The sequence below is a fragment of the Dromiciops gliroides genome, chromosome 3, assembly GCF_019393635.1.
Source record: "Dromiciops gliroides isolate mDroGli1 chromosome 3, mDroGli1.pri, whole genome shotgun sequence".
Classification (NCBI taxonomy): Eukaryota; Metazoa; Chordata; class Mammalia; order Microbiotheria; family Microbiotheriidae; genus Dromiciops; species Dromiciops gliroides.
The window spans coordinates 126,815,798-126,831,975 of record NC_057863.1 but is presented as its reverse complement, the minus strand read 5'-3'; the positions used below and the strand labels follow the sequence as shown (position 1 = coordinate 126,831,975).

Sequence of the window (16,178 nt, the reverse complement as noted above, 5' to 3'; positions counted from 1 at the left end):
CTACACAAGGTATCTTTATCAAGTACATCATCAGTATTTTTAGAGTAGACAAAATCAGTCTAGAGGCATGGCTACACTTTACAGTAATTAAATGTCAACCTTTATAGGTGGAAGAGAATAAAAATGTTAACTGATTTTTGCCAAAGTTCTCCATGAATTGATAGTTCCTGACTACTTGCTTATCTGATGCTTTGCACAATCTCTTCCAGACCTTGTTACCTGGCTTATCAGTTCATGTGTGTGTGTGTGTGTGTGTGTGTAACTGTATTAATTTTTTTTAATTTAGCATTTTATTTTTCCCCAATTACATGTAAAAACAATTTTAACACCCATTTTAAGACTGTGTGTTCCAAATTTTCTTCCTTCTTCCCCCACCCCGCGCCCTTTAAGAAGGCAGGCAATTCAATATAAGTTATACTTATGTAATCATGCAAAACCTTTCCATATTAGTCATTTTGTGAAAGGAAAAAGACAAAAAAACTCAAGAAAAAATAAAGTTAAAAAATTATGCTTCAATTCAGACACCATCAGTTCTTTCTCTGGGGATGGATATCATTTCTCATCAGAAGTCTTTCAGTGTTGTCTTGCTTGGATCATCGTATTGCTGAGAATAGTTGTCATTCACAGCTGATCTAACAGTATTGCTGTTACTTTGTTCACAGTACATTTCACTTTGTATCGACTCATGTAAGTCTTTCCTGGTTTTTCTGAGAGCATTCTTCTCATCATTTCTTGTAGCACAATAGTATTTCATCATAATCACATGCCTCAATTTAATTCAGCTATTCCCCAATTGATGAGCACCCCCTCGATTTCCAATTCTTTCTAGCTTATCAGTTCTAAACATGTGCACCTCTGAGTCTGGCTACCAATTTCTCCTGTCAAATGAGTATACCTTGATACAATCTCAATAGTGAAGCTGACATTTTTTCTATTTTACATCATCATAGAGTTCTGGGGAGGGTAAGCGTGGGGACTGATTAAGAAATCTCTTGGTGGAGGAGGCTGTAGAACTCTTCCCTAGGGTTAAGAAATAGTTTATTGTGCTGACATTTCTCTGATACAGAGCTCCTGAAAGTCCATCAGTCAATAATTATTTAGAAGTGGCTAAATTTGCTGGCAAGGCACTCCTGGACTAAGTTTTATTTAGCCTTCCTGCCTCTGACACTCACTACCTGTATGACCTTAGGCAAGTAACATACTCCCTGGGCCTCAGTTTCCTCAGTTGTAAAATGAGGAGTTTTGGCCTAGATGCATTCTGAGGTCCCTTGTAGCTTCAGGTTTATGATTCTGTGATCATATGAGTGTCTTGCAACTTTCTTCTGTTGTCTTGGAAATTTTTCATGTTGCCTTGCTTTTGACAGAGCAAGATCAACTTTCTATTTCCATATATATCTGGTGAGACCTGCATCTGAATTGGGTTTTTCTTGCCTGATTTAACATTTTTTATTTAATATGTTGATTGATAGGGAACCACATTAGGGAAACTAAGTTTCAGGTGCTTTCCTTTTGAAAGCAATAACTAAATCACAGCAGCTGGGAGGTAGTGTGGATAGATTGCTATGCCTGGAGTCAAAAAGATCCAAGTTCAAATCCTATCTCAGACACTTACTAATTGTGTGACCCTGGGCAAATAACCTCTATATGCCTCAGTTTACTCATCTGTAAAATGGGGGGGTGTGCTTAATGACCTCCAAGGGCCCTTCTAGTTCTGAATTTATGATTCAATGAATCTTTACAGTGTCAAAACCCTTCAGTCCTTTGGAAGTATCAGGAGAAGCTATGGGTGGAGAGAAGCCGCCGAGTGCATTTTGAAGTCTTCTTTGGTAGATGAGGCCCCTTTAAAAATGTGGTTAACAAAGAACAATCCTCTATGTCTTCTAATCTGTTCACTGTTTTTATAATGCCTTCTACTGACTCAGAGGGGAGCACAGTGGAAGAATTGGCTCTAAATTTTTCTTCTAAGTCTTCCTGGCTCAGCGGTTTCCTCCAGTGACCATAGAAAGCATCACATCGTTCTGTGAAGGTATTGCCATTCTCAAGGTTGACACTCACCTCACAGTAGAGTGTATCAAAGTTAGGGTGATTGTCAGGAGGGTACTCCAACTCGACTTTATCAAGTAACTCCCATATCTGAGGCCTGTCAATTTGGCTTTTGTGAAATGACTGGACTGAGATGCCACCATCAAGCAACACAGTACAGGCAGCGAACTGGAAGGAGTGTCGGGCTTCATGCTCTGAAACTGGGAAAGGTCTATTCACATATTTGACATCAGGGATTCTGAGAACAATTCTTTTGATCCTGTCAGTGGGGAGCAAGTGCTTCCTCACAGAAGCAGCTGCATCTGCAACCCAGTGTGTTCCTAAGTGGGCAGGGAAGCGCTTGGTGGCTATGTCTTGTTTGTCCAGCAGCAAAGTGTAAGATTCCAGAGTTGGTAGGGCTTGTGGGGCATAGTTGGAATAGAAGGCCCCAAACCCTGCCTCTTTGTCCAAGATCTCCTGGTTCCCTTGAAGGCCCAGCAAAGCCAGGAAAGTAGCTTCTAACCCATTCCTGGCTGCATTGCCAACATGGAGAGGTTTGGTCTGTGTGGCAGCATTTGCCATGGGTCCCCCTGCATAGGAAACAGCAATAGCCATGGCCTCTCTGCACTTTGTCCGGTCAAGTCCTAAAAACTTGGCTGCAGCAGCAGCACTGCCCAGAGTGCCCACAACTTTTGGTGGATGGAATCTGAAAAGAAGAGCACAGGACAGGACGGTTAACCATAGTGCATTAGAGAGGCTTATGGCACATTGATGGCTCTTGCATGGGATTATGAAGACACAGGGCAGGGAGTGGCTTAGAAAGGTGAGCCAATATTATCTTTTACTCTTGCATGTTCAAATATGTGGTGAAATAAACATTTCTGGAGAATTTGACTTGGGGTTTGGGCATTAATTCTAGCAAGTAGGCCCCAGGGATCATCTCAGAAGGAAATGAGACAGGACAGTCAATGGGAAGGTACAAAGTGGGGGCACAATGATGAGGGTATTTTAGTCTGGTCTTCTCTTGCCTACCGCTGTCCCATTCCACAGTTAGCCTTGGCAGAAGGCAGTTGGAGCTACCTGCCAAGGACAGGTCACTATATGGAAAAACACTGGTTGTAGGAGGTTCCTTCTGCTCCAGAGGTCCTTCGACACCATCTGTCATGCCATGAGAAAGAGATGAGACCTAGATCTAGCATTCCTTCATCTAATGACTGGCTCTACTAGATGCTATGAGTTGACAGATGCGAACTATGTCATATTCCCTTTACTTCTCTCCCTGCATGCTGGAAGTATGGTTGTGGGGAGTCTAAATAAATTGAACTGTGTCTTTCCTGCAACTTCTCAGTAGAGAGCATGCTTATACACTGGGGGAATACTTGGTTTTGGAGAAGCTATGGGTCTCCAGCTGTGAGATGGATTTTCTATTATAGAATACTTATTTCTCTTATGAAGAGCAAAACACCACATACAGTATCCCCACATTTGATTATAATGGGGAGTAATTCTAGTATGGGCACATGACTAGGGCTCAGTAAAATGTAGCAAGTTCAAAAGTAGGGGAAGGTTTTCTGGTAAGTAAGAAACCTCAGAGTTGTTCTCACTGGGTAAATCTCATTGATCTCGCCCTTCGGTTAATGAGAAAGTGTAGCCACCCAGAGAGAAATAGACCTGGGGATTACCCACTCTTGAAGAACCAAAAGAAAGTCTGCATTTCACCAGCAATCACCCTAAGTGCAGTAGAATTTATGATGGTCAGGTGAATGAGTCAATCAGTTAATAAGCATTTTTAAGTGCTTACTCTATGTCAGTACTTGCTAACAGCTGATCTTGTTTGATAAATAAGACCAGAATAGTGGCTAAAAATATTACCTTGAGGTAAAATTCGTCTTTTTGTATTAGATAGATTTGATCTCTTGGGTGAGTTAGACTCCTTCAGAGCCCTAAAAGCACCAACTATTTTATAAATGAAACAAAGAATGAGGCAATTCTTTGCCCAACTCTGGGACAAATTCTCTCCATACCTCTTTGGTATGTCACTGGCTTCCCTGGAGAAATGCATTAATCGGCCTTGTACTTCAATCCCAACATTGAAAGCCAGCAGCAGATCAAGTCCAGATACCCTGGGATTTTGAGGTAAGGCTTCTGATAATGCCAAAAGGACGGGAAGTACTGTCCCTGAAGGATGTGTAGCAGGGTGCCATGTATCATCAAAGTCCATTGAGTGTACCTTTGTAGGAGAGGAAAAAACACACACACACACACACATACACACAGATTCAGTTCCCTTCGATTCCAATGGACTAAAAACAACAGAGAAAAAGATAACTTGGTCAGAGATGAGATTTTATCTTAGGTTTTCTATATTTTCATTAAGTTTTTTTTGTTTGTTTTTGTTTTTAAGTGAGGCAACTGGGGCCAAGTAACTTGCCCAGGGTCACACAGGTAGTAAGTGTTAAGGTCTGAGGCTGGATTTGAACTCAGGCACTCCTGACTCCAGGGCCGGTGCTCTAACCACTGCACCACCCAGCCGCCCCTATTTTCATTAAGATTTGAGGAAGGAGCATGGTCTGGGCAGCATGGGGTTTAGAAAACCTGGGTTCAACTTTTGTATCATATGTTTAGTAGCTGTGGAATTATAAGCACCTGAATTATAATTATAAGCTGTGGAATTATAAGCACCTGAAATAGTGTATATAAGCTCCTAAAGCTTACGTATATTTATTTAAAGTGTCTGTATTTCTTCCTTACAACTCACATAGTCTCTTAAGTATTAAGATAAATCTGTAGTTAACCCCAAAATGTTATTGGGCTATATGTATTTAATTTACTCAAAGGCAGCTGAGAGGGAGATTAAAATTCGGAGAGAGAAGGAGAGAGCGAGAGCAGGAGGGAGAGAGACAGAGACAGAGACACAGAGAGAGAGAGAGAGAACAGAGAGAGATAGAGAGAGGGGGAAACAGGTAGGCTAGAGAGGTAAGAATGAAGAGAGAAGTAGAAGGAAGAAAAGAGGTAGGGGGACATGGAGAAAGAGAGGTGGGAGCAGAGGAGGAGAAAGGGAGGGAAATGTAAAGAGAGGGGAAGAGGAGGGAAAGAGATCTATCTGGGGACTTGAAGGAACCAAAGAGATTTTTTTCTGGAAAGTATATTATTAAACTTCCCTAAAACAGACATAAAAATGAAACCATGCCACTCATAGATTACCCTGGGCACAGTGGAAATAAATGATAGCATTAGGGGGTTCAAAAGTCAGAAGCAGCATTCCATTCACTCATGGATAGTTGCCCAGGATACCTCAAAGGCTCCTTTGTTCTACTGGTATAGACATAAAGAATTGAAGGGAAGAGGTGGGAAGGAATATCCACATGCAGAGAAAGGAAACAAGCAGTTTTTCTTTTCTTTTTTCTTTTTTTTTTTTTTTGCTGGGGGCAATGAGGGTTAAGTGACTTGCCCAGGGTCACACAGCTAGTAAGTGTCAAATGTCTGAGACCGGATTTGAACTTAGGTCCTCCCGAATCCAGGGCCAGTGCTTTATCCACTGCTCCACCTAGCTGTCCCGGTAGTTTTTCTTCTAGGCCAAACAATTCCAACTCCAAACACTGTCTTCTCAACTAAAATCTTTGTGGATATTGTCATGCTTAATTTGTTTCATTTCCAAATTCTTCCTGCATCTTTCCACTGAATGTCCTGATGTTATCTGCAACTCGACATATATAAAACTGAGCTCACTATTTTCTCCCTTAAAGTGACTCCCCCTTCTCAGTTCTCAGTTCATGCAGGACTGAAGCCCTGTATAACAGTTATCTTCGACTTTTCCCCTTCCCTCACCTCTCACATCAAGTTAATTGAAAAAGCCTGCTATTTCTGCATCAGTAATCTTTCACTCATCCCTTCTTTTCTTTCTTTTTCTAAAAACTTTTTTTTGGGGGGTGAGGCAATTGGGGTTAAGTGACTTGCCCAAGGTCACACAGCTAGTAAGTGTCAAGTGTCTGAGGCCGCATTTGAACTCACGTCCTCCTGACTCCAGGGCTGGTGCTCTATCCACTGCACCACCTAGCAACCCCTCCTTCTCTTCCATAGTTACTGCACTGCTCAGCCACAATAGCTCATGTTTGGCCCACTGAAGAAGTCTTGTAATTCGTGTTCCTGATTTCAGGCTCTTCACACCTCTAGGCTGTCCTGACATCTCCTTAAACTATAGCTTTGAATATTTCAGTTTCCTGCTAAAAAAAAATCTTCAGTAGCTCTCCAGTACTTTCCAAGTAAAGTCTAGATTATGTATCCCAGCATTCAAGACTTTCCATTATCTGGCCCTAACCTACCTTTCTAGTTTTGCTTCCAACTTCTTCCCCATAAAAATTAACCTCCAATCAAATTCCTTTAATTGCTGTTTTGTCAACAATATACTATGATGTAATATCATAAATCATATTTATATAATGCTGTGTGTGAAGTGTTTTCCTCACAACCACCCTGAGTTGTTGCGAGGAAAGTTAGGTAGCACAAGTATTGTCATGCCAATCTTACAGATGAAGAAAATATGGGTTTTTTAGAGGTTAAAAGACTTGTATGCGTCTGAAGCAGTATCGGGATCAAGGTTTTCTGATTGCAATGCTAGCACTTGATGGATGCACTATTACTCCCTTTCTGTTCCTTTGACATACTCTCCAAGTTTCTACCTATCAAAACCCTTCAAAGCCAAGCTTAAATGCTCATTCTTTCACGCAGTTTTCTCTGATTACTGCTGCTGAAAATGTTCTCTTCCCATTCTGAAATTGTCTAACAGTGTCAATATCACTCACAGTAAGTTTATCTTAGGTTTCCTTTTATGGTTATTACTAAGTGTGTATCTGTCTTATTTTTCCTAAAAGATGAAGGTGTCCTGTATCTTTTGCCACAGAGGAGGGTCTCCTGGGGAGAGTCTAGACTCATAGCTGGGTGTTGTGTACTTCCCCCAAGTCCTTGGCTTCATCTGCTCATAGATAATTTTATTCTATGAAGTTTCTAAAAGGACTCATTTTAAAAGCTTTAGACACCACAAAGACAAAACTGGTGATACTGAATATCTGAGATTTGAAAAGTTGCATAAAGATCCTTACAGCTACTCCATTCACGAAAGCAGCGTGGGTGGGTGGCAACTTGAGGTCTGGATGTCCCCAGACGCAGCTGGCCATGTCAGAACTATAGATCTGGAACAAAAAGAGAAGAATCAAGTTGAGGCATAAGGTCAAGATCTCTCTCTCTCTTGCTTTCTCCTTCCTCTTTAATGTTTGGGGTCATTATTCTAACAAATCTTGATGAGAAATGTAAATCACATTCTGTAAATTTCTTTTTCTTTGGCCCAGAGGATCGCACAACTCCTCCTTCACATGTAGATTGGAGAAGACTGTCATAATCTCATAAAAGTTCCTGATGCAGAAAAACTCTGAGGGACAGAGATTTGACTTATCTGAACATTCCTTTCTTTAAAACTTTCAGTTCTAAAGTGATGACCCTAGACATTTATACCTACTGGATATGTTTTTTATTATATGTATTATATGTATATGTGTGTGTTTTAATTAGATTTGTGGGTTCTTTTTTGGGGGGGGCAGGGCAATGAGGGTTAAGTGACTTGCCCAAGATCACATAGCTAGTGTCAACTGTCTGAGTCCTGGATTTGAACTCAGGTCCTCCTGAATCGAGGACCAGTGCTTTATCCACTGCACCACCTAGCTGCCCCTAGATTTGTGGTTTTATCAGTGTGAGGAACTTTCCCCTACTATTGGAGATTGCTCTGCAATTTAGTTTCAGAGGCTGGCATGGAACACTTAGAGGCTAAGTGATTGCCCTGGGTCAAACTTCCATTTTGTGCCAGAAGTGAGACTTGGACCCAAGTCTTCTTGACTCAGACCAGCTCACTATCTATTGTGCCATGGTGACTCTAAAAATATTATATTTATTACAGGCATATTGTCAATGATATTATATGATATGTTATTATAAATATGCAGGTAACTATATATAGAAATATATGTGCATGTATGTATATGTATACATATACACACATATAATGTATACTTCACAGATATACTCGTTAAGCAACCCTTTAAGGATTCTGAGGTACAAAGATACCAGCTATGAAGTCAGAAGTCTGGTAAAAAAAAATACTCCAAATGCCCATATTAGGTAAACATATCTCTGTGATACAAAATTTATTATAAATATGCCAGACATATTTATGTCTAAATGACAAATAATTATTATGTTATTGTATAATGTTATATTATTGTATTATATATGTATTATATTTATTATTACTACTGTAGATATGTTTCTATAACATAAACAAAATTCATTATTTTTCTGTATATACACATACTCTATATGTGTCTATATCATATGCATGTTTATTATTTTTACTCTATATGTTGAATGGGGGGGCCAAAAATCATAGAGGGTTTTCAATATTTAATAACTCCTTTATTTTTTGTTTTAAATTTACAATACCATAGTATTATATACAGTATATAGGAAATGAATTTTTATTGTGTGAAAAATCAAATCCTATAAATGGCAAAACATAAAGAAAAATAATTGTCAAAAAGGTATTAAAACACCACGACTTTTGGCCCACCCTATATTTTTTGCTATATCATAACTAAACTTGTATCTATCATGGATCTGTACTATATGTGTGTGTTTAAGCTATTAAAGCTTAAAACTCCATTAAGAGTTTTGTGACACACTGTATGGATGTGTCTGTGTGTATATGTACACACAGACACATATATGCATATATGTTCATGTGTATATATATATATATATATGCATGTTACATATCTTATATGTGTTGTGTGTATACACACAATATATTTAGCCAGATATGTATGAATGGTTTTTGTCTAGACCCGTGATTTCATTGGTGGAGAGAAATTATATAAACTTCTTAGCAACTTGTCTGAAATTTATAGCCTTAGAGTTAACAAGTTTTTCTTTGGTACCAATTATTTTATTTTTTTGTTTTGTTTTGTTTTGGTGGGGCAATGGGGGTTAAGTGACTTGCCCAGGGTCACACAGCAAGTAAGTGTCAAGTGTCTGAGACTGGCTTTGAACTCAGGTCCTTCTGAATCCAGGGCCAGTGCTTTATCCACTGTGCCACCTAGCTGCCCCCCTTTGGTACCAATTATGTGATACCAGGCACTGTGATAAGTGCTCAGGACACAAAGGCAGAAACAGTCCTTGCTCTCCAGAAGCCCACAATTTAATGGGAAGAGACAACATGTATACAAGATATATAGTTGGAGATAATCACCAGAACAAAGACATTCAGAATTGGGAAGCATGGGAAGGTGCTGTTGGAGGCAGCTGTTAGTAGGGTGGATAGAAAGCTGGGTTTGGAATCAGGAAGATCTGAGATCTTAGAGGTGATAGGAAGTCACTGCAGTTTACTGAATAGGAAATACTGGCACTAAGAAGATCACTTTGAAAGCCAAGTAGAGGATGAGTTGCAGAGGGAAGAGACTTGGGGCAGGGAGAACAACCAGAAAGCTATAGTTGTAGTCCAGGCATGATGAGATCCTTCACCAGGGTGATGGTTGTGCCAAAGGAGAGAAGAGGACCCATAGAGGAGAGATGTCGTGATGGTGGAATCTGCAGAACTTGGCAACAGATTGGAGATGGGGGAGTGAGAAAGAGCAAGCCGTCTAAGGTGACTCCTTGTTTGCAAGCTAGGGTCACTCAGTGGATAGTGGGGCCTTTGATAGTAACAAGAAAGTTAGGAACAGGGTAAGGCTTTTGGGAAAAGGTAGAACATTTCCTTTGGCACTGAGAAGTTGTGATTTGCCAATGGTCACACAGCATGTATCAGAGGTTGGACATGACTATCGGTCTAGTTGGCTCCCTATCTGCTATAATATCCTACCTCTCTGTATTATGTCATAATATCATATCATATCAGGAACAGCTAGGTGGTGAAGTAGATAGAGCACTGGCCCTGGAGTCAAGAGGACCTGAGTTCAAATCTCACCTCAGACATCTACTAGCTGTGTGACCCTGGGCAAGTCACTTAACCCCAATTGCCTTAAACATCTGGGGCCATCTCCAGTCATCCTGATGTATATCTTACCACTGGGACCAGATGGCTCTGGAGGAGAGAGTAAGGTTGGTTACCTTGTACAGCCCTCCCTCACCTAAATCCAATTCAATGCAAGTCATGACATTACCCCGATGTCATGGTCCTCTTCAAGAATGAAAGACCAACAACAATTATCATATCCCATATGATATCATGCTATGTTATGTTACATGACATTCCATTGATTATCAGGCACACTTGTACCTATAATCTATACTTATTGGACTCTTACTTTACTATATTGTGTGGTTTTGTGGAAGACTTCGGTGGTGGTTCCTAGTAGACCAACGCCCAGAGTATCCAAGATCATCCTCTTGCTTCTCTGAATGACTCGGTCCGTCAGATGCCCCACATTTAGACCATGGATGACACTGGCAAAACTTTCTGTGACAGACTTAAAAGAAAAGATTTTTCAATTAGCAGCAGATATTGTGCATTTATACTTCCATATTTACTTCCTGCAAGAGAACTTAGCATTTTTATTTGTAGATGTGACTCTGAATCTGAGTGCTGGAAACAACCATAGAAATCACTGATTCCAGTGTCCTCCTCTTACAAAGAAGGTGCCTTGGGCACCAATTGATGCAGGCACTTGTCTGGGGCCCCCCAGATGGCTATGAAAGAGCCGAGACTTGATCCTAGATGTCTCATGTATTTTCTATTTCTCAAGCTGCTGAATCCTTACAAAACAGATTGAGGAATAATTATAATTATCTCTATTTCACAAAAGTCTATTACAAAAAGAACCATGACAAGGTTTTAAATGTTAACTTCTTTTTAAAAAATGAAGTTAAAATAAGATTTGATTTGCAAACTTTTCAAAAACAAGTTTTACTTATGCCCTTTGATTTTAAATCACAACCATTTTTGGATGTGGCATATCCCTCCTGTCTCCCTGACAGGAGAAAGGATGTATGCTTCATTAGCTATTGTTTGGGACCAAGATTGGATAGTGTAATTATTCAGAGTTCAAATTCCTTTGAGTTGCATGTAGTTTTTTAAGAACATGCCAGTTTTTCCAATGAGGTATACCTGCATTACTGAGCATTCCATGCCAAACCCCACCCCCATACATTGTCCGATCTCTCTGAAGCCAATGAGGGGAACAGCAACACAAATGGCCCTGATCCCAATGATTGACTATTCTTGATCTAAGAATCTTGTCCACCAACTTGTCTCCACTCCAGATTATCTAAATATGATCCAGGTGTCTCCAACATTTTCATTAAAGAGGTGTTTTTTAATCACCTACTATACATAGGACACTGTGTCTTTTGTTGTTACATGATGAGTTAATTTTTTTTTTTGAAGTTTTGATAATGGAAGCTATTGTGTTGAGATTTTCACAGTGAAGTCTCCTGGATGAGCCTGGGGGCAAAACGTTAAAAGATCATAGATCATAGATAGATAGGAGGCCATCTCATTTTACATATGAAGACACTGAGGCTGAATGGAGTAAAATGGGAGTTAAATTCGAACTCAGGTCCTCAGACTCCTGAGCCAATGTTCTTTTCACTACACCAGGGGAAGAGAGGGAGGGAATGAACATTTATATAGTGAGTACTCTGTGCCAGGCACTGTGCTCAGCACCTGTTTACAAATATCTCATTTGATTTGAGGCTAGCTAGGTGCTGCAGTGGATAGAACACCAGCACTGAAGTCAGGAAGATTTGAGTTCAAATCTGGCCTCAGATACTTAGGAGCTGTGTGACCCTGGGCAAGTCACTTAACCCTGTTTGTTCAGTTTCCTTATCTATAAAATGAACTCAAGAAGGAAATGGCAAACCACTCCAGTATCTTTGCCAAGACAACCCCAACTAGAGACACAGAGGCAGACATAACTGAACAACCACAACAGACATTTGATCCTCACAATGACTTTGTGGGAAAGGAGCTATCATTATTCCCATTTTACAGTTGAGGAAACTGGGGCAGACAGAGGTTAAGTGACTTGCTCTGGGTCATACAGCTAGTCTAAGGCCAAACTCAAGTTTTCCTGATGCCAGGCCCAGTGCTCCATCCATTATTCCACCAGCTACCTTGAGAGGCATAGTGGGAGGCATTCCTATTTTATGCTCTAGGAATTGCTGCAAAACAAATTTAAAATGGGAAAGGAGAAAGAGATCGTTGCAACAGCTACTTTGGAGATTTAGCAACAGCTCTGTATCTATTTCTGAAAACTGCAGCTCCAAGCCTATCTTCACATTGGAACCAAATTAGTGATAGTGCACAGTTCCTTTTTTTTCTCTGCCAGTAATGGCACTACCATGTGGGGAAGAGTTGGATGTTCCTAAGATGACGTTCAATCTCAATCACAGGGATCATAGGACCTTAGAGCTGGAAGGAATATAGGAGGTTAATCTAGTCTAGTCCAAACCCTACTCAATGTAGGATTCTCCTTTAGGACATTTCCCAAAAGTCTTTTTCCAGCCTTGTCTTGAGGACTTCCAGTGAGAGGTAGCTCACTCCCTTGTGAAAAGGCCATTCCACTTGGAAGAGAGTGGGAGAGTAGATACAAAAGTGGGATCTTGGAGGAGGTTGTTATATGCCTATTCCAACCCTGTACTAGAGAAGCCCGCTTAGAAACCTTTAAATAATCATAGAGTCATTCATATTTATATAGCACTCAGCAGTTTATAAAGTGCTTCCTCCACACCCAACTCTGTGAGGTAATATTAAGTATTATCACTTGTATTTTACCAATGAGGAAACTAGAGCTAAGAGAAGTTAAATGGTTGGCCTAAGGCCATGGGTACCATATAAAAGAGATGGAATTAAAACTCAGCTCTTCCTTGACTCCAACACCAGTTCATTTTGCACTATGCTACAAGGCATCTCATGTGCCCAAAGGACAAATAACCTTATATTATTGGCCCTAAAGGGAATGGCCAGGAATGTAAGAAAAATGAGACAAAGAGAAAGAAATATATGACTCTTCAACAATTTGTGCACTTTACTTTCTCCCACTTATTTGTTTATTTTTTTGGTGGGGCAATGAGGGTTAAGTGACTTGCCCAGGGTCACACAGCTAATAAGTGTCAAGTGTCTGAGGCTAGATTTGAACTCAGGTCCTCCTGAATCCAGGGCCGGTGCTCTAGCCACTGTGCCACCTAGCTGCCCCCCCTCCCCCCACGTATCTTGAAAGTAACTTTTTGCATCTGATTTTTTCTTGGCAACTGAGAAGGCTAAATGTGTGGGGAAATGGAAAATCAATCATTGGTTCTAGAGTCAAAGGTTCTGGGTTCTAATCTTGGCTTTATTATTCATTACATTTTTGACCTTAGGCAAAGTACTTAAGTTCTTTGGACTTCAGTTACATCCTGTGAAAAAGGAGACAAACTAGGAGATTTCTAAGGTTCCAGTCACTCCAGGTCCTATGTTTACTGAAAACAACAATAAATAACTATGCTCAAAGTATAAAACAAATAATACTATGCTAACTAATCTCTTTTTTTAATTTAAAAATTTTATCAGCAAGTCTAAATTTTCTACATCTTTCCAATCTTTCCCCCACCCATTGAGAAGATAAGAAATATGATACCTATTACACATATGAGTTGACTAATTTCTTTAAAATTTTTTTTTTTTGGCAGGGCAATGAGGATTAAAAGTGACTTGCCCAAGGTCATACAACTAGTAAGTATCAATTGATCAAGGCCAGATTTGAATTCAGGTCCTCCTGAATCCAGGGTAGGTGCTTTATCCACTGCACCACCTAGCCGCCCCCTGACTAATTTCTTAATAGCAAGTCACATCTACTTATCTTCTCAATTTAAAGAAGTATTAACCATGTCCCTTATATTTACAGTATTGGATGAAGAAAAAAGATGCATTCAATTTTTCAATCAATCAATCAATACTTTTATATATTCACTATGTGTCAGGTGCTGTGGTAGGCACAGAATATACAAAGAAAAAAAAGAATGAAAAAGTTCTACTTTCTCAAGGAACTTATATTCTATTAGGGGAGAAAATACATATATAAGCAGAAATCAAACAAATATAAGGACAATTTGAGGGGGAGGAACTAATATTTGGGGGGTGATCTATAAATCAGAGTTTCCATTTTTTCAAAAAAAGGTAAAATGCCATTTTCAAAGCAAAAACATTACATAACTAGAAAAAAGGATAAAGAGACAAAAATCAAACCAAAGGAAATAGAAAGTACCGTAATCATACCTTGCGAATCATTCTGAGCTAAAGAGGAGGTTAATCCCAGGAACAAAGCTGAGCAGTGACTGCAATGAGTACCAGACTTCTTTTATAGAAGTAGCTTCCCCCTGCCCCCCCCACCTCTTCTCACCCCTCACTTTGCTCAGTCACTTCCTTCTCTAAACACAGGAATTTCCCCATTTCCTCATTATCTTCATTTTATTGCTTCCATCATGAGCTATAACTCTTTGGCCCATCCCAACACAGCACAGAATTAGTTTGGAGTACTTCCTATGGAGCATGTGTGGGGATGGGACTATGCCTTGGCCCCTTTCCATGGACCATTTTCTAAGGGGCATGCAAATCCAGGGGCTCCTGGTTGCTTCTTTGGTTCTTTTGATAGGTAAAAGGGGCTATGTATGGCAGCTAGGTGGCGCAGTGGATAGAGCACCGGCCCTGGAGTCAGGAGTACCTGAGTTCAAATCCGGCCTCAGACACTTAACACTTACTAGCTGTGTGACCATGGGCAAGTCACTTAACCCCAATTGCCTCACTAAAAAAAAGGGGGGGCTATGTTGAAGAGGACTGGTGACAGTAGGAACTGCTCTTTCAGTAGACCAAATAAGAGCTCAAAGAGAAAAGCATTTTGTTGGGTTACAGCCAATCTCAGTTCTCCTTCTAGTAAGGGGTGGGAAGAGATTTTTCTCCCCTTGCCCTCTCCAGCACCAGCTACACACAGCAATGAACCCGAGTGAGCTTTCCTTTCTAAATGCAGTTCCTGGTAAATTGTTCAGTCATTTTTCAGTTGGGTTCAATTCAGGCTAGATTTGAACTCAAAATGATGTCATCCTGATTTCAAGCCCACTGATCTATCCACCTTGCCACCTAGCTGCCCTTTTGTTGTTGAGTGATTTCAGTCATGTCCAACTCTTCATGACCCCCATTTGGGGTTTTCTTGGTAAATATACTGGAGTGGCTTACCATCTTCTTCTCCAAGTCATCTTACATATGAGGAAACTGAGCCAAACAGGATTAAGTGACTTGACCAGGGTCACACAGCTAGTAAGTGCCTGAGGTCAGATTTGAACTCAGGTTTTCCTGACTCCAGTGCCAGTGTTCTATCCACTGTACCATCTAGCTGCCAAATTGTAGGCACTTAATGAATGCTGGCTGAATGACTGACTGAGGCAGAGACTGGGTCTCAAGTCCTCAGATATCTTTTTTTCTTTGTGTTTCTTTCCCTTAGTACAGGTCAACAAATAGTGATCCTAGTACAGCTTCAGAGGCTTTGACCCATACTCCAACTCAGTTAAGAGAGATGTCGTTGAGGGTAAACCACCATTCAAAGAGAATTCTAACCCTGCCACAGTTTTTTGTTTGTTTGCTTGTTTTTGCAGGGCACTGGGAGTTAAGTGACTTGCCCAGGGTCACACAGCTGGTAAGTGTCAAGTATCTGAAGCTGGATTTGAACTCAGGTACTCCTGAATCCAGGGCTAGTGCTTTATTCATTGTACCACCTAGCTGCCCTGATTGATTTAAGTCAGCCATGATAAAAAGGTTGCCCTTCAGAGGCTGGGTTGAGGCATCTTTATGAGTCTATAGACATGGTCTACTTGTGCTTCCCCATATACAACATATCTTCTTTCATCTTTGTGCTGTGTCACATCGTAAGCCACCCTCTTTATCTTCAATATTTGGAACTTCTTATCTTGATGCTTGGCTGAAGTGCTTGAAGGTCATCAAGAGGCTTTTCCAGATTCTTACAGTTTCAAATCTCCCCCTTCCATAAATACCCCAATCAAATCACTTTGTATTTATTCCTTATGTAAGGCGGGGAGGGGTTGATTCAATAAATAAAACAACTAACTCCATTTAGAGTAAGGGATAA

At 40.3% G+C, this 16,178-nt stretch overlaps 1 protein-coding gene across 2 annotated transcripts in view; it reads right to left on the bottom strand.

The window, feature by feature from the left end:
- Window positions 1–454: 454 nt before the first annotated feature.
- ACOD1 (aconitate decarboxylase 1) overlaps window positions 455–16,178 on the bottom strand; it is an 82,060-nt gene continuing 66,336 nt past the window's right edge. The window contains exons 1-5 of one of the 2 annotated variants that reach the window (XM_043991758.1): window positions 14,318–14,329; window positions 10,371–10,532; window positions 7,122–7,211; window positions 4,047–4,252; window positions 455–2,728 (exon numbers count right to left, since the gene is read on the bottom strand). In XM_043991758.1, the coding sequence (XP_043847693.1) occupies window positions 1,771–2,728; window positions 4,047–4,252; window positions 7,122–7,211; window positions 10,371–10,532; window positions 14,318–14,329 (1,428 nt within the window). In that variant the 3' untranslated portion in view covers window positions 455–1,770. Of the gene's footprint in view, window positions 2,729–4,046; window positions 4,253–7,121; window positions 7,212–10,370; window positions 10,533–14,317; window positions 14,330–16,178 lie in introns of those variants that run through there. The other variant, XM_043991757.1, reaches the window with a different exon arrangement.